Source organism: Ursus americanus, chromosome 34 (genome assembly GCF_024610735.1).
Source record: "Ursus americanus isolate L20-20 chromosome 34, mUrsAme1.1.p, whole genome shotgun sequence".
NCBI lineage: Eukaryota > Metazoa > Chordata > Mammalia > Carnivora > Ursidae > Ursus > Ursus americanus.
In genome coordinates, this window is record NC_142160.1 from 4,585,111 (window position 1) to 4,612,455 (window position 27,345).

The window sequence follows — 27,345 nt, forward strand, 5'->3', positions numbered from 1 at the left end:
AAAAAATGAGAAAGAGTCTGGGTTCTAGAGAAGTTGTAAGCTTTAGACTTTACTGAAGCTTGTGCGTGAACACGTTGTGCCGCTAATGGAGGACGTGGTGACGTCCTCCTGGTGACACCCCTACATGCTGATGTAAGTGCCCCACTTCCATTTCCCTCCCAGCTGTCCTGTGACCATGTCACACACCTCCTGACGTACACTCAGCCCTACCAGCGATAGCAAACAGAGTGTGGGTGTCGGTAAGAGCTCCTCACGAGAAGACGGTTAGTGTTGACTGATGCATTAGACCTCATTACGAGCACCTCAAGCGAGGTGTCAGAACCGTGGGGGAAAATTGTTTTCAAAAACCCCTCTTGTCATATTGGGGATTACTTATATGAGTCGTGTTTCCTAGACATGGATAATTAGCAAAATACTGGTTCTGGAATGTGTTTCAAGCTTATTTTCCAATTTTTTATGCTTATTAACTTAAAACCAGCAAATTCAATGTGACATCTAAATCTAAATTCAGAACTCATGTTTCTGTGTCACCAGAAGAACAAAATATGTCAACAACACATCCTCGGGGAGCTCTAACTTTTCTGTTTCTCATCTGTTTCTCACTGGACAAAACAAAGCATCGTGATTTCTGCTCTGCAGCTCTTGTCTCGAATACCTGAGAACGTCCTTGTTATTCACTCGCTCTGGGTTCTCCCTCAGTCTCCCTGCTGCCTCTCAGAGCTCTCCCTCCCTGCCCAGAAAAACCGTCACCTCCACCCTGGCCACACTGCATTTCAGGTCATTCTTTGAAATGTCTGTTTCTCATATGAATCTGTAAGCATATCGAGTGTAGGGCTTGGCTGTCACCGCTCTTCTAATCCCAACATTCAGTACGGTACTTCCTCGTGTTGGGATTCCAGAATTAAGCGTTTCTAGTTCTACCATGGTCTGAATATTTTCCTTTAGGTCCAGCCAAGGTAAGTCATACATCAAAGCCAGTAGAGACACTAGTCTCAAGCACGGATGTGGCAACATGGTGTTTGGCTGTCCGCCTGTTGCGTGGGACCGCTGGACACCAGAGTCAGGTTATGAGCTAAAAACCAAAGCAAGTAATGATGAATGTAGGATTCATCTGTTTACTTAACCCGTGGTTTTGAGTGTGTGTGTGTGTATGCACGTGCATGTGTGTAATTATGAGGGGTTTATATGTTCCAGAATTTGAAACTATGATTTTCATAAATTTTACTTATGATCCCATTCTTGCAGGATGATGTAGATCTTAAAGATTTCTTTCCCTTTACTATGTTTTCCCGTTTCTGTTTCCACTCAAAGGGGCTGGTGGCTGGTCTCCACTTGTGTCAGATAAATACCAGTGGCTGCAGATTGACCTTGGAGAGAGAATGGAGGTCACGGCTGTGGCCACCCAGGGAGGGTACGGGAGCTCCGACTGGGTGACCAGCTACATCCTCATGTTCAGTGACGGCGGGAGGAACTGGAAGCAGTATCGGCGAGAAGAAAGCATCTCGGTATGTTCCTTCGCTGAGAGCAGTCTGTCTGAGTATGGATTACACCAGTTATTTCATGTTGCTGCAGATCTGTCAGATCGAGTATAGAGACAGAGCCTCCTGAAGTACTTGAAAATGTTTTCAAGTGAATATAAGACACGTGTGGCATTTTAAAATACGCTGCCCATGTATAATTTATGAAATAAGTAGAAGTAAAACAATTTTGTAATGTAGTGAAATATGGAAAATGTCTTCCCATTATTCCTTAACGTAGTGTGAAATCAAGGGAATGGAGTCACATACAACCTACCGTATTTTTTGTTCCGTAACCCGTAGCTGGTATCGCCTTGCTGTTGTTCAGTTACGTAAATTCACTCTTCTGAGTCTTCTGATTAAGTGAGATTTCTGAAAGACCCCAAACATTTAAAAATACATGTAATGGGCCATCTTCCTACGGACCACGGTGTGTTGAGGGACACAGGCCTGGCTCCAGCAGGGACCTGGGTGCTTGTGTGGCCCCTGGTATGTAATTCTTGGGGGATAGGTCTCTGGGATTCTTTGGGATCCTAACTACTTTAAATTATATTACAGTGACATCGTTCCTGCTTCTGATTACATACCCGTGCTTCTTTGAGAAGAGTTAAATTTTGCTTGCCTGACATTTTGAATATTAAAATATATGAAATTTATTATATATTCAGCCTTTTGAGTCTTCCAGTCGTAGTCTGCCCTGAATGGGGAGCTCTTAGAGGCCAGTATGGTAATCATCTGCTGTGTTTGCAGTTGGCTGATGGGGCAATGGATGGAGGGGTATGGCCCAAAGATGATTTGTCATGTGGAGAAAGAATTACTTTCTTCTTATTAGTAAAAATTCACTTGGGGCGCCAGGGTGGCTCAGTCGGTTGAGCTTCTGACTCTTAATTTCCGCTCAGGTCATGATCTCAGGGTCGTGAGATCAAGCTGGGTGTGGAGCTCTGCGCTGGGTGGGGAGTCTGCTTGAGATTCTCTCTCTCCCTCTGCTTCCTCCCTCTTCCCCACTCACAGGCACTCTCTGTCTCATGAATAAATAAGTCTTAAAAAAATACACTTTAGATGGTTGCCAGGGGCTAGGGCAAGGCAAGAATGGAGAATTACTGCTTAATGGGGACAGTTTCCGTTTATTAGATGAGAAAGCTCTGGAGATGCATGGTGGTGATGGCTGCACAGCAGTGTGATTGTTGACGCCATAGATGCACGCTTATCCGCGGCCAGAGTGGTAAACTTTCTATTACGACTATTTACCCCCAATAAAAAATAGACAGGTTAGCTTCCATTTAATTTAGGCTAAGGATATTTTGTAATTCTTAAAAAATTTTCTTGTCATGGTAAGAGGAAAAGTATCAGTGAAAAAGCCGGGACTTGTTAGCGTGTAGCTTATCTGTAACACTAACAAGCAGCAACATGATAATATTCGTTGGGTAACAAGTTGGCCTCATCTGAGCTTCCTTAGAACTCTGTTACTTAGTATAACTCCATAGATTATGGTCTGTTTCATTTTTTATCTCTGGACCTCTTTGTAGTTCATCAAGAAATGTTGATTTAAATTGAAGTAAGAAGTAGTCAGTTGTCTAACACTAGGTAAAAGAACAAAAGAGGAGAGAATTTGTGTTTGGGGGCCTGACTTAAATACCCCAAACAAGCAGTTGCCAGTGTGTGATCAGAAGTAGACATTGATGTTGACTGTCAAGAACTCGAGGTCCAAACTAGGGTTAGGATCAACATTAATTGAGAATGAATAACAGTTAAAGCTTAACGAAGCATCTCCTTACATAGAGAACTTTTGTTCCGAATTAAATCTTGTTAATTTCGAAATCAGGTAGCTGATCGTGAATCCATGCTTATTCTTAGTTGTATTATCAAGGTTCATGTATTTTTTACTCCCATCGCACCCCCAATACACGGGTGAGAAATTGTGGCAATTCCTGTTATTCAACTAAGCAGCTTGCGGGGAACCGTATCTAATCATCACCATTTGACACCTTGTTTAAAGGAGCCCAGGGGAAGTAAGGGTCAAGAATAGTGGCGTTACCGATCCTAGACCACGCAGGGGAGGACGGATGCTTGGACCCGTCAGTCCTACCAGCCATCACACAGTCCAGACTGGTGTGGTGGCCTTCCTCCCAAGCTGGGGAGCTCGCTTACAGAGACCCACCTTCCCCCTCTGCGTCCCCAGCACTTCATGGTGCCTGGACCTGAGCAGAAGGTTGGTAAATGTTCACCAGATGAATGCATGGGTGGACTCTGCCTTCTGGCAGGACGCTTCTCTTGAGCTCCCCGCTCTGCACGGCTTTGAAGCCCTTTGTCCCAGCTGAGGGGCTCTTGAAGCGCCAAGTGCAGACACTCCTTCTGCCCGGGGTCTCCTTTAGGAAAGGGGTTCGTCCTTGCGTTTCTTCAGCCATCTCCACAGCTGAAGTGAATTACTCTCTCTGTGCCCGGCTGCGTACGCGGCTGACTCTGACCACAGTAAGCCTCACAATGATAATTATATTATACTGACAGTTTCTTGAAGACGGTCAGGCTGACGTGGCTGCTGTCTGGCCCGCTCACACAGGGTATCTGTTCTTTGTCAGAAAGCGCAGACCCTCCCAGGGGCTCTACCCATTCTTTAGGTGGTGGTTTTATCTATGGATTGCTGCCATTAATTTGAGAATGAATTTAAGATTCTAAGTAATTTCCTTGAAATATTTACACTCTTTATTAGCAAAAGTAATGTCATTTTCTTAGTTTTGTGCTACTGCTGTAAAAAGTTACCGGGCACTCGGGGGCCCAATGCAGGCCAGAGCTATTAGGTCACGGGTTCTATAGGTCTGAAGTCCAGTATATCTGGCTGGGTCCTCTGGGTAAGCGGTTGGCAGTGCTGCATTTTTTTCTCCTCCGAGGTGTCCGGAGATCCCCAAGACCCTCCTCAGGTTCTGTGATTCGCTGGGTGGACTCACAGGACCAGTGTGCAGTCATAAAATTATGATTTATACAGGATACAAGCAAAATGAGTAAAGAAGAAAGGTACATGTGGTGAAGTCCGTAGGAAAACAGGCATAAGCTTCCGTGAGTCCTCTCCAAGTGGAGACATAAGGAACGTGCTGAGTTCCCCCCAAAACAAGTTCTAGCAATCCATGTGTGGTGTTGTTAAGCAGGGAGGCTCATTAGAGACTCAGCAGCCAGGGTATTTCTTGGGCGCTGGTTGCATAGGCACCCTCCGTGCAAGACCCCGACAAGGAAGACGGTTATACAGTAGAAACTGCACTGTTGGCACAAACATTAGTCACAGTGAGCCGCTCTTATTCTTAGGGTTTTGGGAATGGGCCAGCCTTGAGATTTGAATCAGTCTAGGTGATTTGGGAGTCCAGCCACACTGTGAAGAGGGTGATTCGGGTGGTCTCTGGCTCGGCTGCGCCCAAGAGGGAGCCCTGCTCCCCCTTCCATGGGTTAGCTACTGGTGTGTGTTTCCCTGTACGGAAGGATGGGTTCCGAAGTCTGGGGAAGCGTTCTGACTTGCCTGGCTCCGGCTGAGGGGCCGTTCGAGAACTCACATCTGTGGTTGATGGCCAAGTCCATGTCACCAGGTGGCTCCATCTGCCCCACACTAGGCACCAATGCTCCTGGACTGTGGGTGGAGCCATGTAAGGACCCTGCGGCCACCGTAATGGGCTGGCGTGGGCTAAGAAGGGAGGGATGCTGGGAGGGCCATAATTCCAAATTTCCTATTCTTCCTCTCTCTTTATGATCCTTTGCTTTCTTTTATATTTCTCTGCTTTCCTCTGCCTGTATATCACATCTTTCTACTCCTATCCTCCCCTTCTCTACCAGAGAGGGGTCCTGGATTACCATGGGCCCTACAACTCAACAGGGGGCCCACAGTCCATCAGCATCACCTGGGATCTTGACAGAAATATAGAATTTCAGCCCCCATCCTGGCCTACTGGATCCAGATCTGCATTTTAACAAGATTCCCAGAGGACCTCAGAAGTGGTGGCTGAAACGTGCCAAGTCCCATCTGCGGGAGAGATTGTTCTCCTTAACTAACCTTTCTTGCCAGGATCACAGGAGATCGTGCCCCTGCTGGAGGACGCAGCTTGTCCCATACACATGGTATGGTCCTGAGCACCTGGTCCTCCCTGTCATGGGACCTTAGGAAGCTTGCTCCATTGTCCTTTGGCTGCAGAACACCCTCTTTCTCCCCAGTAGCCACCAGGCTAGTGGAGCAAAGTCCAGAGTATCTCCTCATTACTTTTATCAATAATAACAACCAAGTGCTTAAAGTTAGTACCATCTTTGAGAACTATAGTATTTCTTAAATCTGTACAATTTGCATTAATTAGGGTTTTATTGTTTCCATTATGAACTCATCAGAACTCAAATTCAAAGATTATTATCTCTGAGGAATTCAAGATTGGGCTGTTACTCAGAATGCACTGACAACTTAGAATTTCAGCGGATTTTTCTTCCTAGGCAGGATGTTTGTGTGAGAAAGGCACTCGTCTAAGAACAGACTGATAAAATGCATTTGAAAAAAAACAAGAGAAGAAATTATTTGAAATAAACAGAGGATCTAGTATAAAGAATTCTATTGAACAGATTTTTTTTGCTTGAAAAATGTGCATCGGTAGGTCCTCGGGTGAAAATAAAAGAGAAATAGCAAACCATTTGAAACTTTATTCTACTTTGGATAATTTACAACCTAAACCAAGTAGAGAATGTCGACTAATTAGCGAGGCTAATTAATATTGTATTGAAAGGCACAATAACCTTATAGTGCTCTACAAGGCGACAAAGGTGACTCCAAAGATTTAGGGTTGAAGAAATGACAAGAAAATATTGGAAACAAGACAGATGGGATGGGGGGGGTGTTCGTTACATCTGCAGTGGTTTATTTATTTGAGAGAAGGAGCTGATGCCTGTATAGAAAATATTCTCCTTGATAAATCCAGATCACAGGTACATGCGGGTTTGGTTTTTAGGATATGTTTGAAACATGGCGTAACCATAAAAACCCCCCAAATTTTGAATTCAGGTTTAAAAGAACCATAGTTACTTGGTATAAATAGAAAAATCATGAGACCCATATGTGATTTCAAAACAAAGAGGGATGGGAACCGTGTCGAATCGTAATAAGAACAACTTGAATTAGAAATAAGGAAGAGCGTCTGTGTGCAAGGAAGTAGGCACTTTGCTAAGTAGGAAGCTTTGCCGGGAGCCGACGTGGAAATCCACCTGACACAGGTTCCTGTTAGTTCTGTCGTTTAAATCCGTGTTGGTTTATTTCAGGTCTAGGCTCATACATTTATTATTGAGTTGATGACCCAACAGAGCCAAGTCCACCTCACGTGGGCCATTACAGAAAGGGTCCGCAGGGTCCGCAAGGTCAGACATGGGGCTGTGCCAACACCAGGCTCACCAGTTCCAAGTTCAGCTCTGAGACCGATTGGTTTTTAGCAGAATGGGAGCAACCCTTGGATGCTTCTGTTATCGAGCACTTCTATGTACTCAGCCTTGCTGGGGACATGGTGTCTCCCTTTTAACCACCCAGCTCATCACACACAGCCTATTGATCACCACGGCAGTGACTCTGTACCGTACTTCGCTGATCGCACTTACCGCTGTGCACCGCGATTGGATTTTCTGTGCGTGTCTTCCCTTCTGGACTCTGAGAGCCCTTAGGTCAGCGATTGATCTCCCCAGAGGCCCAGGCCTATTATGGTTTCTCAATAAAGGGCTGTTGGATTGAATTAAGGGAAAGTTGCTGTTCTCAAATAGACATCAACCAGTTAGGTAGTTAAGGATATGGAAACCTGAGCCAACCACGGGATGCTGCTTATGTGGTGGGAGGCTTTGGTGCCAAATCTGAGAGTGAGAGGAAGTTTAACGCCGCTTCCCCACAATGTTGTACAAAGATGATGCCCTATGGAGCCTAAGGTGGTCCCGGGTGCCCTTAACTGCAGGTCTCAGGGACAATAGAGATAAATGCTGGATTCCATCCGTGGAAAACTCTCAGAGCAGCTGAAAAGGTTGAGACAGAAGTGCATGAGCCATCAGAGCTGCATCCCCAAAGTAACCAGGGGCTCCCCAGAGGCAGGGGGTCCTGTAACAACTGCCTTTGTCAGAGCTCCCTGCTTTATGTGCAGAACTAACTCCCTCCCTCCCTCTCTCCCTTCCTTCTTTGTCAATGACAACCCTCCCCAACCTGAAAAGCTTCACTCTGTTACTGAAATTGCTTAGACACCCCCTTCATTCTCATTTCTCACACACTGCTCTCTTTTACTCCATTCATTCAACTCGTGCCTATTTCACATTGGTTCTGGAGTCAGGGACTCTGGCTTGTTTCTCTCCATATATTTTGTACCTACTTCACTGCTTTGTAGAAGTCACGATTTGGCTCATTTGAATTGTCACATGCTATCAGCCTGGGAGGAATGGACGTGGTGGGCAAGTCGAATCTCAAATATGTCACAAGAGAAATCAGAAATCTGGAGATGTTTTAGTGATTACAACATCACTTTTCACATAACCAAGCACTTGCAGTGGTGGCGTTATTAGCGATACCCGGAAATTAGAATCTATTTTACAAAAAGGGTATATTGTAAACCGTTATATGAATGGAGTATGGCAGAGTCATGAGGGAGATAGCTTTAAAAGTAGGATTTTTTTTTTATTCATTGAAAGAGCACAAAAATAAAAATGCCTTTTGTGTTAAGCAAGAAAAGTGAACGATGGAAAAATTAAATTCTTACAAAATTGTTTCTGCAGCAGCACAGTCATTGAAAGGAAATACCGCTGAGCTGAGTCTCTGGGGGAGGGTGGGGGGGGGGGTCGGAAGGCAGGGAAACTCAGGGAGCATCTCCAGCAGGATCTCCTAGAAATTCTTCCCAGCCTCTTGCAACTCGGGCAGCTCAGTTTCAGAGGATGTTGTACTAATAGTTGGTCTCCGATGGAGAGACAATCAACTCTACAAATTGTACAACTTGCACAGACACTGTAAATATACACAGTGCGTAAGTGTGATGTGTACTTCGGGCTGTCCGTGAAGGATTTCCTGGGCCTCTCACTTTGACATAAGAGGTTCAAAAGTGCCTTGGTGCCAGACTGATGGGGGTCTTGAGGAAATGGCCCCTCAAGGAGGGGTAGTGATTGAGAACACTCTTGTGTTCACAGCTCCTGATAACTCCTTTGGCTTTATGGCCACCTGCAGTTAGAACAGTTTTCTGCTTTTGATGCAGATCACATTTTATGCATTTGTATAGATAAAGGCAGCAATGAAATAAATAATAGTTTGCAAAAGAGGATGACAGGCTTTGAGTATTTAAAAAGATGTTAATGTCACCAGTCTTAAAACTCTGAGATGATGGGGCGCCTGGGTGGCACAGCGGTTAGGCGTCTGCCTTCTGCTCAGGGCGTGATCCCGGCGTTGTGGGATCGAGGCCCACATCAGGCTCCTCCGCTGGGAGCCTGCTTCTTCCTCTCCCACTCCCCCTGCTTGTGTTCCCTCTCTCGCTGGCTGTCTCTATCTCTGTCAAATGAATAAATAAAATCTTTAAAAAAAAACCAAAACTCTGAGATGTTGAGAATTTCGGATTAGCAATCCTCAAACTTTCTGAACAGTAAGGTCAGAGCATCAGGTGAGAAGCTGGATGTCCTCTAAATATGTTTAAAGGTCTCAGACTGAGAGAAATATTGGTATAGACCAGGGGTCTGCCAACTTTTTCTGTAAAGGGATAGATAACAAATATTTTCAGTGTTGTAGACCATGTCTGTTGTGACTACTTAACTCTTCTATTGTGTGAAAGCAGCCACAGGCATTATGTAAATGAATTAGTGTGGCTGTGTTCTAGTAAAACTTTATTTACAAAAACATTCAGCCGGCTGTATTTGGCTCTGGGCTATAGGTTGCTTGATCCCTGGTTTAGTCCATTTTGCATCTATTTATGGTAAGGTAGGGATCCGGGTTTATTTATTTTTTTCCAGATGGCTACCTAGTCGTTCCAGTATCATTTATTGAACAGTATTAAGCAGGGAATAGTGTTAATGCCGATATAAAAAAATATAAAACAGATGCCCATTCACCAATCCGAAATAGATCAGCGCTTCTCACATTTCTGTCACGAGGGTCCTGTGGGTGAGTTGTTTTCATAAATGGGTTGTGTTACTTAGGCAAAATGTAGTCTTTCCCCTTATTGTTTATCTCTAGGTTCAGTTTTAAACTTCTACTTCTGCCTTATTTCAGAGCTTGTCTCAGAGAGAATCAATTTGGGGTTTCCCTTACTTTTGAGAATATAGAGGGCTTTTTAAAAGCACTTATTCCACGGGACCTTATTCCTCTCTGTCCTTAACATTCTCAAGTTATTAAGTGCATTCAGATAGAGAAGGAAATAATACAAGAGGCATAAAAATTAGAAATGAAGATAAAGTATCATTATATGGTCTTTGAGAACATAAGAAAATCTCCTGGGACATAATTTAAAAAAATAAAATAACTCAGCAATGTACCTCCTTATGAAAGTAATTTCCAAAATTAATTAATTTCTCTTCGTACCTATATAAGTAATTAGCTAAAAGATAAAGGAACCATGGACTTCATTTATAATGGAATCACAAACAATAAAATAGACAAGAAATGCTCCAAAAAATATTTAAAACACCATTAAGGGGCATAAAAGAAAAGTGGGATTAATCCCTGTCCTTGGGTATCAAGACTTGATAATGTAATGATGTATGCCCATCCTAAACTCACCCTGAAATCAAATGAGGTCTTTCTAAATTTCATCTTTAAATGTTTGCATGCAGAAATAGACACAGCAATTGGTGAAAAGAAAGTATTAAAAGGAATTATTCCTGTTAAGTTAGTAAAATGCCTTGCAAAGCTTAAATCTAGCTGTTTGAAACTACTTAATATTAATACTGTTTATATTAGCATATTAATGCAAAGATTAGTGGAGGAACATAATAAGGTTCATTAATAAATATATTTACAGTATTAGCATAAAATAAATGTGGCATTTCAAATCAGTGACAAAAAATGGATTATTCAATAAATGATACTGGGACAACCTGGAAAAATAAATAAAGCTGGATCCCTATTTTATACCTTAAACAGATACAATTTAAAATAAATCAGCCACAGAGAAAGGACTAGATACAATTAGAAAATGTTTTGGGTGGGTTATTGGAGAGAGCATGCTAAGCAAAATGGGAAACCCAGATGGTACAAAAGAAAAGATTGATAAATGAGATTAATTTAAAAATGATGTGTGGGAAAAAACGCTATGAGAAGACACCAAACATATTGGAGAAAATTTAAATATATATGACAAAGAGAAAGTTTTCTTCATTTATAAAGCATTCTTATAAATAAATGGGTAAGATTTAAAAAATCATTTAAAAATGGGTAAAGATAGAAATAGGCAGTAAACAAAGTGAAACAGAGAGGTTTACAAATGCATGAAACGTTGTTCACTCTCACAAATCCTTGGAGGGCAATTTCCATAAAATTAAAGTGTCTAAAACACCTGCTATTTAGTTCTGAAGATGACAATACAAAAGGAGCAGTACCTTAAGTCCCCTCAATATTCCATCTACACCCAGTAGAAACTCTGCTTCAGGGAATGAATCCCACGGGGACACGTGAGCTTCACAGGAAGTGCCTGCGAGAATAGTGGTCAGGCCGTTACAGTCATGATCCCGTTCTCTGCCAGTAGATGAGCACATAAAGTCTGATACCTCCCTTTTATGAAATAATGTAATATTGCATAGAACGCATTCCTTTGAAAAGAGGGAGGTAAATCTATCTATTGATAAAGAGCTTTAGGAAACATTATTTTAAGGCAAGGAGAAGTGATGCAAGCACTGTGCTCCCATTCGAAGTTCCCGAGATGAACATAATACATACATATGCGTGCAAACATATGGAATCATTCTGGAAAGATACACAACAAAGTAGTAATAGCATTTCTCACTCTGGGGAAAGGGCTGGGGCTAAAAATACACAATAATTGTTATTTTTAAACTACATGTATATATTGCTGTTCAATTAAATACTAGGTGGTGAAAGGATTTAAAAAACAAAAGACAAAATAGTTTTTTTTAATTGCGGTCAAAAAGCATAGAACATTAAATTTACTATCTTAACCGGTTTTAGGTGTTCAGTAGTGTTACGTATATTCATATTGTCATGCAACCCATCTCTAGAAGTTTCTCATCTTGTAAAATGGAAGGTCTGAACACACTGAACACGAATTTCCCCTTCCTCCTCTCCCCAGCCCTCAGAAACCACCTTTTTACCACCTGTTCTGATGATTTTGACTGCTGTAAATGCTTCGTGCAAGTGGAATCATATAGTATGTGTCCTTTTGTGACTGGCTTATTTCATTCAGTATAATGTCCTTGAGATTCATCCATGCGACAGGATCTCCTTCCTTTTAACGGCTGCATAATATTCCATTGTAGCGATACACCCCTTTTTGTTCAGAACGTTTGTGTCCCACCAAAAATTCACCTGCTATAACCCAAACCCTCAACGGCAATGAAAGTATTAGTAGTGGGACTTTTGGGAGGTGCTTAGGTCATGAGAGTGGAACCTTCTTGAAACTGATAGTGCCTTATAAAAGAGGTTCAGAGAGATCCCTACCCACTTCTGCCCTGAGGACACAGTGAAAGGTGCAGGTCAGAAGGGGGTCCTCACCCGACCATGCTGGCACACCAGCTGCAGACTTCCAGCCTGGACTTCTGTTCTTCTGTTGTTTAGAAGGCACCCAGTCTATGGTATTTTGGTCTGCTAGCCGGAACGGACCAAGATATCGATTCAGCCATCAATGGCCACTTGAGTTGCTTCTACCTCTTGGCTATTGTGAGTCATACTGCATTGAACATGGGTGTGCACCTGTCTCTTGGAGATCATGCTTTGATTTTTTTGGATGCATACCCAGAAGTGTAATTGCTGGATATGGTGATTCTATTTTAAGTTTTTGAGGAAGCTCCAAACTTTTCTACAGTGGCTGCACCATTTTGCATTTCCACCAACAGCACACAAGCGTTCAAATTTCTCTGCATCCTTGTCTACACAGTGTGTTTATATGGTTCTCTTACCCTTGAGATTTGTAAGGAGAGGCCATCCCTCACGGACCCTGAGTGGCCCTACATGTCCTTGCCGGGTGTGCCAAGAGCACAAGACCCTGGCTGTATACAGGCCGTTCTCAGGGTGTATGTGCATAGCAGTCCTGAGAGATGAGGGGCTGCCTCCCCCACACTAAGTCCAGGTTTGCTTCTGCTCACTCTAAGTGGATCCCCCCAAGCTCCGTGCTCTTGTCCTCTAAAGCAGTAGGACCCTTTGCATCTCTGTGGTACTCAAGAAGGTATGATGAGCTGACCCCGTATTCACGAAGCCACGTCTTCTCTGTCAGGTGAATGGCTTCCGAAATGGTGTCATTTCCCAGCTATTTTCCTGGATGACTGTGACTTACATGATACCCGGTCTCTCCCTGCTGGCATTTGGAAGCTTTCAGTTACTGACTTTTCTCTTTCATGGTGCTTCTATGTGGCCTTTCTCCCCAGATTATACCCTTGACATAAATTGTGTCAAATCTAAGATCTATATGCTAATGGCTAAAAGGCATATCATTCATGCTGTCCTTTTATTACACATAAAAAAATAAAAATATGCTCATTACTTGAGATTGTCAGCTGAAATGAGGATTTAGGCTTGAGTGTCCTTCATGTAAATAGAATCTTAAGTCATCTCCACTGTGAATATATTCCTAATATAGGCTTTTTGATGGTACAGATAAGAATAAATACTATTCCAATTTAAGGAAAACTTTTTTAGGTGACTTTCTTCTTGCATATAAAAGGGCAAGCTGCCTTTGGTGTTACGGTACAGAGGTCTGTGTGCCTGGAGATGAGCGCATCTCTCTGTCTGTCCTGTGTCTGTCCACCAGGTGAGAGCCTACACCTGGAACATGCGATCTCCTGCCAGTCCTATTCCCAGTTATGTTGTGCTGTGCTCAAAACTTTGTTTACTTTCTTATTGGCATAATCTTCTTTTTCCTTATGCTCTTGAGGAGAAATCAGTTAAAACTATCAAAGAGCCCCATTTTGAAAAAGAGTCCAAGGTCAGAGCCCTTTTCCAGAAGGAGCTGTGAGCAAGAAAGAAGGGCAGGCAGCGGAAGTCCCAGAACTTCTCGCATCACGTCTGTGACCAAAAGAGAGAAGTTTAAAAATAAATCCCATTTGATGTGCATTAGACAAATGCACTTTATTTGGATTTGAAGTCCTGTCTTCTATTGTGTATTTTTTAATGGTCTTAATCATTCAAACCTGAGTGGCTTATCTTCCTTTCAGAGCTTTGAATATTGTAACGATTCAATAGCCTTCTTTTTTAAGAGAGAAGAGAAAATTTTCAGGAGCTGCGCAAAGAGACCCCCGGGGAGCTTGCGTGTATGCTGCAGCAAAAGCTTTATTCGCTAAAGTTCCCACTGAGGGAAAATTCAGACACAGGAAAAGCTCCTATTTCCTGTAAGGAAATTTGAGGGTTAGCAGAAAAGCGTCCTGAAAATGGAATGCAAAGTTACTGTGGCAATGCTTTCTCATCTGTACATCGCCAAATAAAAATAAGTGAAATGCTCAATGCATTCATTACAGTGCCAATAGATTTTCTACCCTCAAATTAAATAAATACGTTAATCGATTACTTAAGGAAGCACACAGTGATCTCCTGGCTCTCTTGGAAAATCTGCCTCAAACCCTCCCGGGCACCGTTAGGTGGAAAAGAATTAAGGCTATCCCTGTAAGATTTTCTTAGGTACTGTTACTAAGTACCTAGGGCTTAAAACAACAGAAATTTATTCTCGCACAATTCTGGAGGCTGGAAGTCTGAACTCAATCTGTTGACAGGACCACACTCCCCCTGAAGGGTCTAGGGGCGAATTTTCCATGTCCTTCTCATAGTTTATGATGTTGTTGGCAATTCTTGGGGCCCCTGGCTTGCAGACGAATGACTCCGATGCCTGCCTCTGTCATCACATGGCATCTTCCTGTGTGTCTTCATGTCATCTCCCCTCTGCTCTTGTCTCTCCTCTTCTTATAAGGACCCCAGTCATATTGGATGAGGGCGCATCCCAGTGACCTCATCTTAGCTTGACAATTGCAAAGACCAGATTTCCAAATAAGGTTCCGGAGTTGGGACTCCACCATATCTCAGCGTGACCCTGGCTGGGAAGGACAAAGGTGGCTGTTGTCAAATGATATTTATTGGACAGGAGGAGAGACACTTTCTCATTTTGTCTGTTGTGACCATTTTTCATAAGGGAGGAAGAGCAATAATCTGGAATTGACAGGAAATTGGGAAAAAACTGCTTTTGGACTCCCTGGCAACTAGAACATGAGAAAAGGAGCAAACAGCACCCGCAAGTGCTACATGGAGTGGGACCCAGAGAGGGAAGCTGGTGTTGGAGTCAAGGTGATGCACGGTGGCTGTCATCTAACATTGCTGAGTGTTTATTGCAAGCCAGGCATGGTTTCAAGCATTCTAGGTGCATTATATCATTTCATCTTGTTCAACAAGTGTCTTCATGTTACAGAACAAGAAACTGCAGCTCAGAGTTACACGGTGGTCAGTTTCAGTGCTGCACTGGAATATGGTTAGATATGATCAATGTAGTCCTTTATTTTCCTTTTCATTATTATTATTGTTATTGTTATCAGCTGCTTTGAGATAGCTTCCCAGCACACGCAGAAGAAAGTCTTGGAGAACGGGAGGGAGGGGACATCAGACAATAGTCATGCTCCTGGTGAGGTAGAGGCAGATTTGGGTCACCCAAGGCTTGGGTTTAACAGGTGAAGGTGCACCCAGGGACAGTGGTCAGGAGATATCTGGGGACTTGCTGGCCTCAGGTTCCTCAGTGGCATTCCAAAACGATGTGGTTTTGTGCCATCCCAGCCTAGCCTGTGCCTCCGTCCCTAGAGCCCTGCCATCTTGTTCAGAGTTCTCACATGGTGCCTCTGTTGGTTCTTTCTCTCCCTCAGTGGGAGTGAGATGTAGAGCAGGCATGGAGGTTCCCTCAGGCTTGGGGCCCGGCCAAGAGAGTTGCTCAGTGTTGGGAACACGCATTGCCTGCTTCATCCGGGGCTGTGGACTTGCTCAGCATCTCGGGGCATCTTGGGTCAGGGAAATGCGAGACGGTGAAGACTGCCACACTAGACTTGGCTCTGGTTTCCTGTGGCCCTTGTCTGGGCACAGCATCTCTGAGCTCAGTTCTCTGTCCACCTCTCAGGTTTTCACATCCTTTCACTCTGAAGACCCTGTCATAGGAGACGCTCATCCCCAGCTCTTACACATCTTGTTCTCTGAATCACTCCAAACCCAGAGCCTGGTCCTGAGGAACCACTGCAGGCCAAGAATGAATCAGAAGAAGGGAGAAAGCAGGAAAGGGGATGCAGGTGAGAGGCAGCTGGAAGGTTCTGGTGCCGTCCCCACGTGCAGAGCCTCAGGGGTGGCCGGAGTGTGCCGGCCTCCCTCCATCCACCCCGGGCTGGAGGCTGGACAGCGCCCCGGAGCCAATGCTTTCCCCTCAGCTGTCCTGTGTCATTTTCAAATCTCATTTTAAGTTTCCTTTCTCAATCACACTTTGCGGCTGAACATGCTTTGGGTTTGCTTTCTGCTTTTTTCTCCTGATTTTAGCATTATGACTTTCATGTTATATATATATATTTTCATTTGCTGCTTTCCTCTTAGACATTTTATGTTGTTTGCCAAAGGCTGATTTTGTTACCTCCGTCCTGGTTAGCCTATTTGGCAGCCTCGTGAGATGATCCCTCTCCTGTGTTGTGCTCGCCAAGAAGCGGAGTGGGGACAGGCTCACAGACAACCTTCTGGGAGAGGCTGCTACCCGTTCTCAGTCAGAGCTGGCCGTGCAGCCATGTACCCTACACCCCGGCAAATCACAAGGGGGTGGGAGGCGGAGCCTCTGCTTTTATCCCGATGGAATCACAGGATCGTAACTGCCTGTGTTTCAGGGCTTTGTTTGGATTAATGATTCAGAGTTCACTAACCTGAAGATAAAAAGGTGTTAGTGCTGGCAACATCCAGATAAAAGAGGGGGCATTTTGAGACCCTCACTGTGCAACATTGATGGCGGGTATATTCCAACTGTGTGAGTACGCGTGAGAAATTGTGCCACGCCTCCGGCCGCTCTGTGACTCCAAACGAGGCGCGACGGCAGGTGGGTCCCATGTCACTGACGTGAAGTTGGGGAGGGGCACGGTGGGAGACGCACAGGGTGACAAGGAGATCTGCACTGGGGTGCTGGGGTGGGCGGGGTTCCCCATCACCTCACGGAGCTTATATGCAGGTATTGGGTTTCTCACTGGATCACAAATCAGGCTGGGTCTCTTTCCCATTAATGAAAGCGCACCTTTTGTTTAAATATTCTTTATTGTGGTAAAATATATGTAACATAGAACTTACCTTTCTAACTATTTTTAAGTATACCGGTCAATGGCATTAAGCGTATTCACATTATGTGTCCCCACCATCCATCTCCAGAATCCTTTCCGTCTTCCCAAACTAAAACTCACTCCCCTTTAGATACTAATTCCCTATTCCTCCCTTTCTCCAGACCTGGCAACCACCATTCCCCTTTCTGTCTCCCTCCTCTAAGTGGCATCATACAATTTTTGTCCTTTTGTGACTGGTGTATCTCACGTAGCATAATGTCCTCAAGGTTCATCCATGCTGAGGCATGCGTCGAATTCCTTCATGTTAAGGCTGAAGAATGCCCTACTGCTTGTATATGGCACAGTTTGTCTCATCCCTTGATAGGTACTTGGATTGTCTCCACCTTTTGGCTGTAGTGAATAATGTTGTTGTGAATTTGGGTGAACGACTGTCTCTTTGAGACCTTGCTTTCAGTCCTTTTGGGTATATACCAAGAAGTGGAATTGATGGATCACATGGTAATTCTATTTTTAATTTTTTGGAGAACTGTCTGCTTTGCTGCGCTGTGTTACATTCCCACCAGCGCACTCGGGTTCCCACTCATCCTCATCAACACATCTTATCTCCTGTTAAAAAAGATAGCCAAAGGGTGTGAAGTGGCATCTCACTGTAGTTTTGTTTTGCATTTCCTTAATGACTACTGACGTTGAGCATCTTTTCATGTGCTTATTGGGCATTTGTATATCTTCTTGGGATGAATGTCTATTGAAGTACTTTGTGCATTTTTAAATTGAGTTGTTTGATTTTTTTTGTTGTTGGGATGTACAAAGTTCTTTATACATTCCGCATATGAACCCTTAATCAGATATGTGATTTGCAGATATTTTCTGTCACTCACGGGTTGCCTTTTCACTCTGTTGATAGTGTTCTTTGATGCACAAAAGTTTTAAATTTTGATGTATTTGGATTTATCTATTTTATCTTACGTTGCCTGTGCTTTTAGTGTCATATCCAAGAAAACATCGCCAAATCTAATGTGATAAAGCTTTTGTCCTATTTTTCCTCCCTAAGAGTTTTTATAGCCTTAGGTCTTATGCTGAGGACTTTGATTCATTTTGAGTTAATTTTTGTATATGGTATAAGGTGAAGGTCCATTTTTATTCCTTTGCATACTAATACCCAATTTTCCCAGCATCAGTTGTTGCAAAAACTGTCCTTTCCCTGTTGAGTAGTCCTGGCACCCATGTTGAAAATTATTTGTAGATCACTTTTTGAGGTATTGACATCTTAAAAATATTACATTTTCCAAAACATGAACAAGGTATGGCTCTCCATTTATAAGTGTCTTCTTTCATTTCTTTCAGCAACATTTTCTGGTTTCCAGTATGCAACTCTACTGCCTCTTGGCCAAGATTATTCCAGTGTATTTTATTCTTTTTGATGCTGTTGTAAATGGAATTGTTTTCTTAGTTTCCTTTTTAAATTATTCATTGCCAGTGTATTGAATTGAAGCAGATTTTTGTATATTGATTTTGATCAACTATCATTGGTTAGTTCTAAAAGTGTTGTTTTTGTTGTTGTTTTCCTGGAATTTTTAGGGTTTTCTACGTATAAGATCATGCCATCTGCAAACAGAGATAATTTTACTTATTTCTGTCCAATTTGGGTCCTTTTCATGCCTAATGGTTCTGGCTCGTACTTCCCGTATTATGTTAGTAGAAGGGACAAAATCTGGCATCCCTGTCTTGTTCCTGATCTTAGAGGAAAAGCTTTCTTTCAACCTTTCACTATGGAGTATGATGCTCACTGTGGGTTTTTCATATATGGTTTTTATTATGTTGACGTAGTTTCTTCTATTCCTAGTCTGTTGAGTGCTTTAATCGTGAATGTGTGCTGCATGTTGTCAAATGCTTTTTCTGCATCAATCAAGATGATCACGTGACTTTCCCTTCCTTTTGTCACATGGCATATGTCTTGTTTCTTGTATATTGTTTCTTGTATATTGAATCATTCTTGCACCCCAGGAATTAATTCCACTTGGGAATGCTGTATAATCCTTTTCATATGCTGCTAAATTCAATTTGCTAGTATTTTGTTGAGGATTCTTGCACTGGTCTTAACAAGGGTTGTTGGTCAGTAGTTTCCTTTTCTTGTAGTATCTCTGGATTATGGAGTAATGCTGTCCTCATTGAATGAGTTAGGGAGTTCTCTCTCCTCTTCATATATTTGGACAAGTTTGAGAGAATTAGTGTTGATTCTTCTTTAAATATTTGGTAGAAATCACCAGTGAAGCCATCAAGTCCAATGCTTTTCTTCATAAGGAGACTCGGTGACTGATTCAGTAGCCTTACTTGTTATGGGTCTGTTCATATTTTTTATTTCTTTTTGGGTTAGTCTTAGTAAAATTTCATGTTTCTAGAAATTTATCCATTTCATCTTGATTATTTGGTTTGTTACTATACAGTGTTCATAGTACTCTCTTATAACCCTTCCCTATCTATAAAATCTGTAGTAATGAACTACTTTCATTGCTGCCTTTAGCTGTTTGAGTCTTCTCTTTTTTTTTTATTAGTCAGCATAGCTAACGGTTTGTCAATTTTTGATTTTTGAAGAATCAACTCTCGGTTTTGTGGATTTTCTCTGTTTCTATTCTCTGTTTTGCTTATCTTGCTTTGCTTATCTTATTTTTGTTCTCTATTTTGCTACTTCCATTTTGCTAATCCTTATTATTTTCTTCCTTCTGCTAGCTTTTGGTTTAATTTGTTCTTCTTTTTCTAGTTCCTTAGAGTGTAAAGTTAGGTTGCTGATTTTGAGATATGTCTTCTTTTTCAATGTAAGCATTGACAGTTATAAATTTCCCTATTAGCACTTCTTTTGCTGCGTCCCATAAGTTTTGGTAGGTTGTGGTTTCATTCCCATTTGCCTCAATACATTTTCACATTTCCTTTGTGATTTATTCCTTGACTCATTTGTTGTTTAAGGTTGTGTTGTTCAATTTCCACATATTTGTAGATTTTCCAGTTTTCCTTCTGATATTGATTTCTGGTTTCATTTCATTTTGATCAGAAAAATACTTTGCATGATCCCCATCTTTCTAAATTTTTTAACACTTGTTTTATGGGCTGACATCTGGTCTACACTGGAGAATGTTCCATGCCTTTTTGAGAAAGATGTGTATTCTCCTGTTGTTGGATGGAACATTTTGTAGATCTCTGTTGTGACCAATTGGCTTATAGAGTTGTTAAAGTTCCCTAATTCTTTACTGATCTTCTGTCTGATTGTTCTGTCTGTTATTGGAAATGTGGTATTGAAGTCTACTTCTGTTATTCTAGATCAATCTACTTCTCCCTTTAGTTCTGTCAGTGGTTTGATATGTAGGTGCTCTGATGTTGGTTGCACATATATTTATAATTCTTATATCCCCTTGATAAATTGACCTTTTGTCATTGTATAATGTTCTTCTTTGTTGCTTGAAACACTTTTGCCTTAGTCCGCTTTGTCTGATATTAGTATACCCATCCCTGCTCTTTTGGTTACTAACTGCATGGAATATCTTTTTCTATCCTTTTTACTTCCAAATCTATGCTTGTGTCTTTACATCTAAAATGAGTATCTTATAGATAACATAAAGTTGGATCCTGAGTTTTGTTTTTGTTTTTGTTTTTGGTTTTTTGGTATCATTTGGCCAACTTATGTCTTTTGATTGGGAAACTTAATTCACTTACATTTAAAGTGGTTACTGGTATGGACGGTCTACTATTGTCATTTTGTTATTTGTCTTTATGTCTTAAATGTTTTGTTCCTCCTTTACTGTCTTCTTTTGTATTTAATTTTCTTACTCATTTTGATTTATACATTTTGATTTTAATTCTCATTTCCTTTTCTGTAAATTCTATAAATTTTTTTGTGATTTCTATAGGGATTACATATAATATCCTAAAGTTATAATAATCTATTTTAAACTGGTACTTAACTTTATCACATACAAAAACTCTTCTTTTAGCTCTTCCACCCACACTTTATTACTTATTTATTTATTCACCCAAACTTTATCTTATTGATGGCACAAATTACATCTTTATATATTTTGTACTTATTAACAAAGATTTGTAATTATTTAATATATTTATAGCTATATAGTTATATATTTATATTTATAGCTATTTGTTGTAAATCTTATAGAATTAAAAGTGGGGTTACAATGTAGGTCAATAATTTCTCAATAAAATTGGAAAAGAATAACAAACCAAAATTACAATAATACTGTGTTAGTTTTAATATTTGTCCATGTATTTGTCTCTCCTGGAGAATTTGATATTTTCTTATGGCTTTGAGTTGCCATCTAGCATTCTTCATTCCAATTTGATTGACTCTCTTTAGCATTTCTTGTAGGGCAGGTGTAGTGGTAATGGACACTCTCAATTTCTGTTGATCTGGCAATGTCTTTATTTCTTCCTCATTTTTGCAGACACTTGCCTAATCTAGAATTCCCTCTGGCCTGCATTTTTGCCTGAGGAATCCACTGATGATTTACAGAGGCTCCTTTGTATGTGATGAGTCACTCTTATCTTGGTGTGGGTCTCTTTGTGTTTATCCTACTTAGTATTTGTTAAGCTTGTATTTCTATATCCATGTCTTCCCTCAGATTTGTGAAATGTTTGGTCATTGTTTCTTTCAGTAACTTCTCTGCCTTTTTCTCTTTTTCCCCCTGCACCTCCCATAATGTCTACGTTGGTCAGCTCGATAGTTTCCCATCATAAGTATCTCAGGCTCTGTTCACTGTTCTTCCTTCTTTTCTCTTTTTGCTCTTCAGTCTCAATAGTTTCAAATGACCTGTCTTCAAGTTTGCTGATTCTTTCTTTCTGTTTGTGTCTGCTATTGAACTCCTCAAGTTATTTTTTTCAATTCAATTTTATATTTTTGAGCTCCAGAGTTTCCATTTGATTGTTTCTAATAATTCCAATTTTTTTGTAGATAATCTCATTTTGTTCATATATTTTTTTGATTTCCTTTATTTCTTTTGTCCATGTTTTCCTTTAGTTTCTAGAGCATATTTAAGGCAATTGTTTTGAAGCTTTTGTCTAGTAAGTCCAAAGCCAGTGTTTCTTTAGGAATGGTTTCTGGAGATGTGTTTTGTTCCTTTAAATGAGCCATGTTGTACTGCTTCTTTGTATGCCTTATGATCTTTTGTTGAAAACTGGGTATTTTAAAAAACAGTCCCCTCTCCCAGTCTTTGCATGCTGGCTTAATGCAGGGGAAGACCCATGCTAATCAGCCTGGCATGCACTCCTTAGGCCTTCTCAGGCCTGTGTTGTCCCTAGATCTGTGCACGTTCTTTCTTCCCAGTTCTTCCATTGATATGGCTGCTTTTAAATGACTTACTTTCTGTAAGACTCACACCCTTGCTTATTCTAGGGGCCTTAGCTCTTCTGTGGTGTTCCTCAATCAGTAATCTCTTACTCCAGATGTCTGTGTCTATAGTTACCTTTAGGATGATTTTCACAAGTTGTACCTGCTGCTTCTAGCGAGTTCCCCTATTCTGAGATGTGACCACTTTTGGTTGTCTGAACTCTGCATTGGGTGTCACAAGACCAATCCTTCAGGCATCCCCTAGACAGGTTAGAAATTAGAGGGTTACAAATCAGTCCATTGTGCTCTCTATGGTTTGCGGAGGGGACTAGCATGTAGCGACCACACTGATCAAGCTGTCCTGCCTGGCGCAGTCATGGAACTTCCTACCCTGCTACAGGGGGCTTGTTCTTGATTGGGCGCTCACTTGGTTTCTGTCGATCTTTGACCATTCCCATAGTTCCCATAAGGTTATTCTGGTCAGTCTCTAGTTGTGTATTTGATGTTTCTGTAGGGGAACAGGCCTGGAGTTTTCTTGTCTGTCATCTTGCTGACATCACTCTCCTGAATTTTTAAAGTAAGTTTTTAAAATATCCAGTCTATTTCAAAATGTGCTGATGCATACATGTTCATGTTCTGTTATTTTTGTCTGCCTTTTTCCATATTTTTAAAATGAAAACAAATGTGAATAGATTACAGTCACTGCTAGAAGAAGAGGTTTTTACTCTGCCAACCTGATACGCGTGATGGCTAAGAGGACCTTTTGAACTGCACAGGAGTACTGTCACGTTTTACAGAGAACCAAGTGACCATGTATGATTGGAGATGCTTCTCCTTAAACACAGATCTGCTTCCTCCACTGAGGGGTGGTAGTCTCTCCAGCTGCTGCTGGAAGCAACACCACGTGCCTGGGCACCCCCAAGAGTTGAAGGGTACTGACAGTGCTCCGGGTTCCAATGACCAGGCCCATTCATGCTCAGGGAGTGACAGCAGTATTGTATTGTAGTAATACGCTGGTTACCAGCACAGCCTTCACTCCTCAGGGGAGGTTTGTGGCCAGCATGTGACACTGACAGAAAGCTGCAATCACGGCTGGGACGCAGCATTCAGAGCCGGCTCCTCACGTGTCCCTACTGACCTCCCGGCCATGTCCTGTGTGCCTCTGTTGCTGGCTGTGCAAACCCCTCCTCCAGCACCTCCTCCTTCAGGCCCATTTTCAGGGACCCACACTTATCTCCTATCTGATGTTTCCAGAGGGCCATCTAGAGGTGACCCTCACCTGGCTGGAGCAGCGTGGTCTCGAGGACTCACTAAATGACCACTTCTGTGGGGCCCATCCTCACAGCCCAGGGACCCTAACAAGCACCAGCAGGGAGGCCACTGGCAGAGAAGGGACAGGTCCTCAGGTCACCTCTCAGAGCTCCATCCCAGGGTGCCCCCTCCAGAGGAAGGAGGGACAGCCCCCCTCTCTGACCTCAGGCTGGAGAGGGTCGAGGACTTGGGATCCACGCAAGTTTCTCAGGGTGCCAACCCTCCTCCCAGGGAGCCCTGGACGAGCCCCGTCCACACTAGGAGATGGGAACCCTGCTTACTGCAGCCCCCATCCACAACGAGTTAGTGACAGGAACTCTGCCCCGACCCTGATTTCACTGTAGCTGGTCAGAAAAGAAGGGAAACCCAACAACAAAAGCAAGCCTGACTGTGCCCCAGGAGATAAACCAACTTGCAACCTTCAAGAACCGATCTCCTTCCAAATGAGATGGTCTCTATTTTAACTCACTCCTGATCACTAGTTAGCTTCAGTTCAGATGCAGTCTGTAAAAATAGATTCCTGGTCCAGGTTCCCAAGCCCCACTCCGGGCCCTGCGGTGTCGTCCCACCAGAGCAGGTGGGCGTCTGCGCCCCAAAGCCTCCCTGGGTTCCCCTGGCCTGGGGACCGCCGTCGCCCTTCCTGGCTTGGACACTCAGGGCCTCTCACAGTGTGGCGTCCTAACCGGGCTTCCAGGCTCATCCCCCCAGCCAACTCTTTTCCTAAACGTCTGCCAAGTTCCCTGGGGCATCCTGCAGTCCCCCCGCGGCCTCTTTCCAGCTCAGTGCCTTCCCTGCAGGTGCGCTCTGCCCCAGTTGCCCCTCCTCTCCTGGCTTCTGTTTAAGAAGCACTCCCTGCTGTGAAAGCCCCGCATCCATTGCCTCTTCCTCCAGGGAGCCTTGCCGGACTTCCCGCGAATGCACCTGCTGCGTTTTCCTGCAGACATGGAGGCGGCTCCGGAACCAGGTGGTGCTGGTTCCCCGCCCACAGCACTAGCCTGTGCAGCCCTGAGAGCCCAGCTCCCGGCCTTGCACTAGGTGCCGGCTGTGTTTTCTCACCTGTCAGTCATCGGAATCTTGTAAGGAAAGTATTTACTGCATTTCCAGGTGTAAGCAGCTGTCATCTCATAGCATATAACCTTTTAAAATGATTCACTATGTATAGAGCCTATCATAGTTTAATCATTGGTGGTTGGGCAGGGCTGATGTAAAATGTTTTACAGTATTCCTAGTGCCAAATCATCATTGTGATGATGAAAGGCAAGGACAGCTATGGCAACTTTTGAAGAATAATTTTGAATTCACAAAACCCATTCATTCTAAGACTGAAAAGTCCTATGTGATATGAGCATATGGTGAATACATTCACAAGCACACTGTTACAGTCCCCGAGGGCCCGGTGATGCACTTAGATCCCCTCTGAGCGTGTTCGCATTTAAGCTGCATTGATGACTTCTGAATTGCTGATGCTATGATATCCCAGAGCTTTATGGTTCATCTAATTTAGTAAAATGAGACCTAACAATCACACTCGAATAAATATTGAGCTAAGGTCAAACGGACTCTTTTCATAATAATAAAAAGATAATATTGGGAAGTGTGATTGTCCCTTTCATAAAGCATTCCAAAATTATGTAAGTTAAATTACATTTACTTAGCACACAATGTCTTCTTAAAATAAATCGTGGGTCATGAAGGATCTGAGGGACACACCGCACAGATGGAGTCGCATATCCACCTGTGCTAGATGATGTCCCTGACATCTCCCAATTCACGTTTTAAAAAGTTACTTAGGTCTTTCATCCATTTGGAGCTTATCTTTGTGTATGGTGTGAGAGAGTGGTCTAGTTTCATTCTTTTGCATATAGCTGTCCAATTTTCCCAGCACCATTTATTGAAGAATCTGTCTTTTTTCCACCTCGATGGGAGACAGGAATCCATCAAAATCATAGAGGAGAACATAGGCTGCAACCTCTTTGACATCGGCCACAGCAACTTTTTTCATGACACATCCCCAAAGGCAAGAGAAACAAAAGATAAAATGAACTCGTGGGACTTCATCAAGATAAAAAGCTTCTGCACAGCCAAGGAAACAGTCAAAAAAACTAAGAGGCAACCCACGGAATGGGAGAAGATATTTGCAAATGACACTACAGATAAAAGACTGGTATCCAAGATCTACAAGGAACTTCTCAAACTCAATACATAGGAAACAAATAATCAAATCAAAAAATGGGCAGAAGATATGAACAGACACTTTTCCAATGAAGACATGCAAATGGCTAACAGACACATGAAAAAATGTTCAACATCATTAGCCATCAGGGAAATTCAAATCAAAACCACATTGAGAAACCACTTTTGCCAGTTAGAATGGCAAAAATGGACAAGGCAGGAAACAACAAATGTTGGAGAGGATGTGGAGAAAGGGGATCCCTCTTACACTGTTGGTGGGAATGCAAGTTGGCACACCCACTTTGGAAAACAGTGTGGAGGTCCCTCAAAAAGTTAAAAATAGAGCTACCCTATGACCCAGCCATTGCACTACTGGGTATTTACCCCAAAGAGACAGACGTAGTGAAGAGAAGGGCCATAGGCACCCCAATGTTCATAGCAGCATTGTCCACAATAGCTAAATTGTGGAAGGAGCCGAGATGTCCTTCAACAGGTGACTGGATTAAGAAGATGTGGTCCATATATACAATGGAATATTACTCAGCCATCAGGAAGAACGATTACCCAACATCTGCAGCAACATGGAGGGGACTGGAGGAGATTATGCTAAGTGAAATGAGTCAAGCAGAGAAAGACAATTATCATATGGTTTCACTCATTTATGGAACATAAGAAATAGCAGGAAGATCAGTAGGAGAAGGAAGGGAAGAATGAAGGGAGGCGTAAACAGAAGGGGGAATGAACCATGAGAGACTATGGACTCTGGGAAACAAATTGAGGGCTTCTGAGGGGAGGGGGGTGGGGGATTGGGATAGGCCAGTGATGGGTAGTAAGGAGGGCACATATCGCATGGTGCACTGGGTGTTATACACAAATAATGAGTCATGGAACACTACATCAAAAACTAAGGATGCACTGTATGGTGACTAACATAACATAATAAAAAATTATTATAAAAAATAAAAATAAAAAGTTATTTAGTGTTTTAAAAGACTATGGCAGAAGTACGACTTCTTCTGCCTAAATCACTTGTTGCCCACAGTCCTCATTCTAGTGCAGTTTACACGGTAGGAATTTACTAGTCATAAGCCATGGCTGGTGGTCATGAGAACAAGGTTAGCCCTGAGCAGAGAAAGAAGGATGGGGGTGGAGAGAAACTGAGCTATTGCGATCCACTGTCCAGGAAAGAGGCTCTCTGAGATTATCAGGTATCTAGGATGCAGTGAGACCTTCTAGAACTCTGGGTTAGTAAATCATTTAGCTTTCCCGGACCGCATATATTTGTAATGAAAATTCTGTTTTCTGCCAGTATAACTGCGTTGTGAGTGGGGGAGTTCAGTCCCCCTTGTGGGGTCTTTAAGGAGCATTCTAGCTTGGTTGTGGAAATTACACTCAGGAAAGCTAAGGAATGCCAGGAGTTGTTCCACTCACAGGTGCCAGGGCAGGAGGCACAGCCGGCATTCCTCGCTGGTGGCTGCTGGCAGGTGCCCCAAGGAGGGGGCCTTACCCAGCAGGTACAGAGCTGTGCCAGTGAAAACCCCTGGGCAGGTACCTGTATTGGCGTTGGGA

At 42.7% G+C, this 27,345-nt stretch overlaps 1 protein-coding gene across 3 annotated transcripts in view; it reads left to right on the top strand.

Annotated features, from left to right (window-relative positions):
* LOC123776395 (contactin-associated protein-like 3) overlaps positions 1-27,345 on the top strand; it is a 178,769-nt gene that overhangs the window by 41,573 nt on the left and 109,851 nt on the right. For all 3 annotated transcript variants that reach the window (XM_045772334.2, XM_045772335.2, XM_045772337.2), the window contains exon 3: positions 1,312-1,505. In XM_045772334.2, the coding sequence (XP_045628290.2) occupies positions 1,312-1,505 (194 nt within the window). The remainder of the gene's footprint in view (positions 1-1,311; positions 1,506-27,345) is intronic.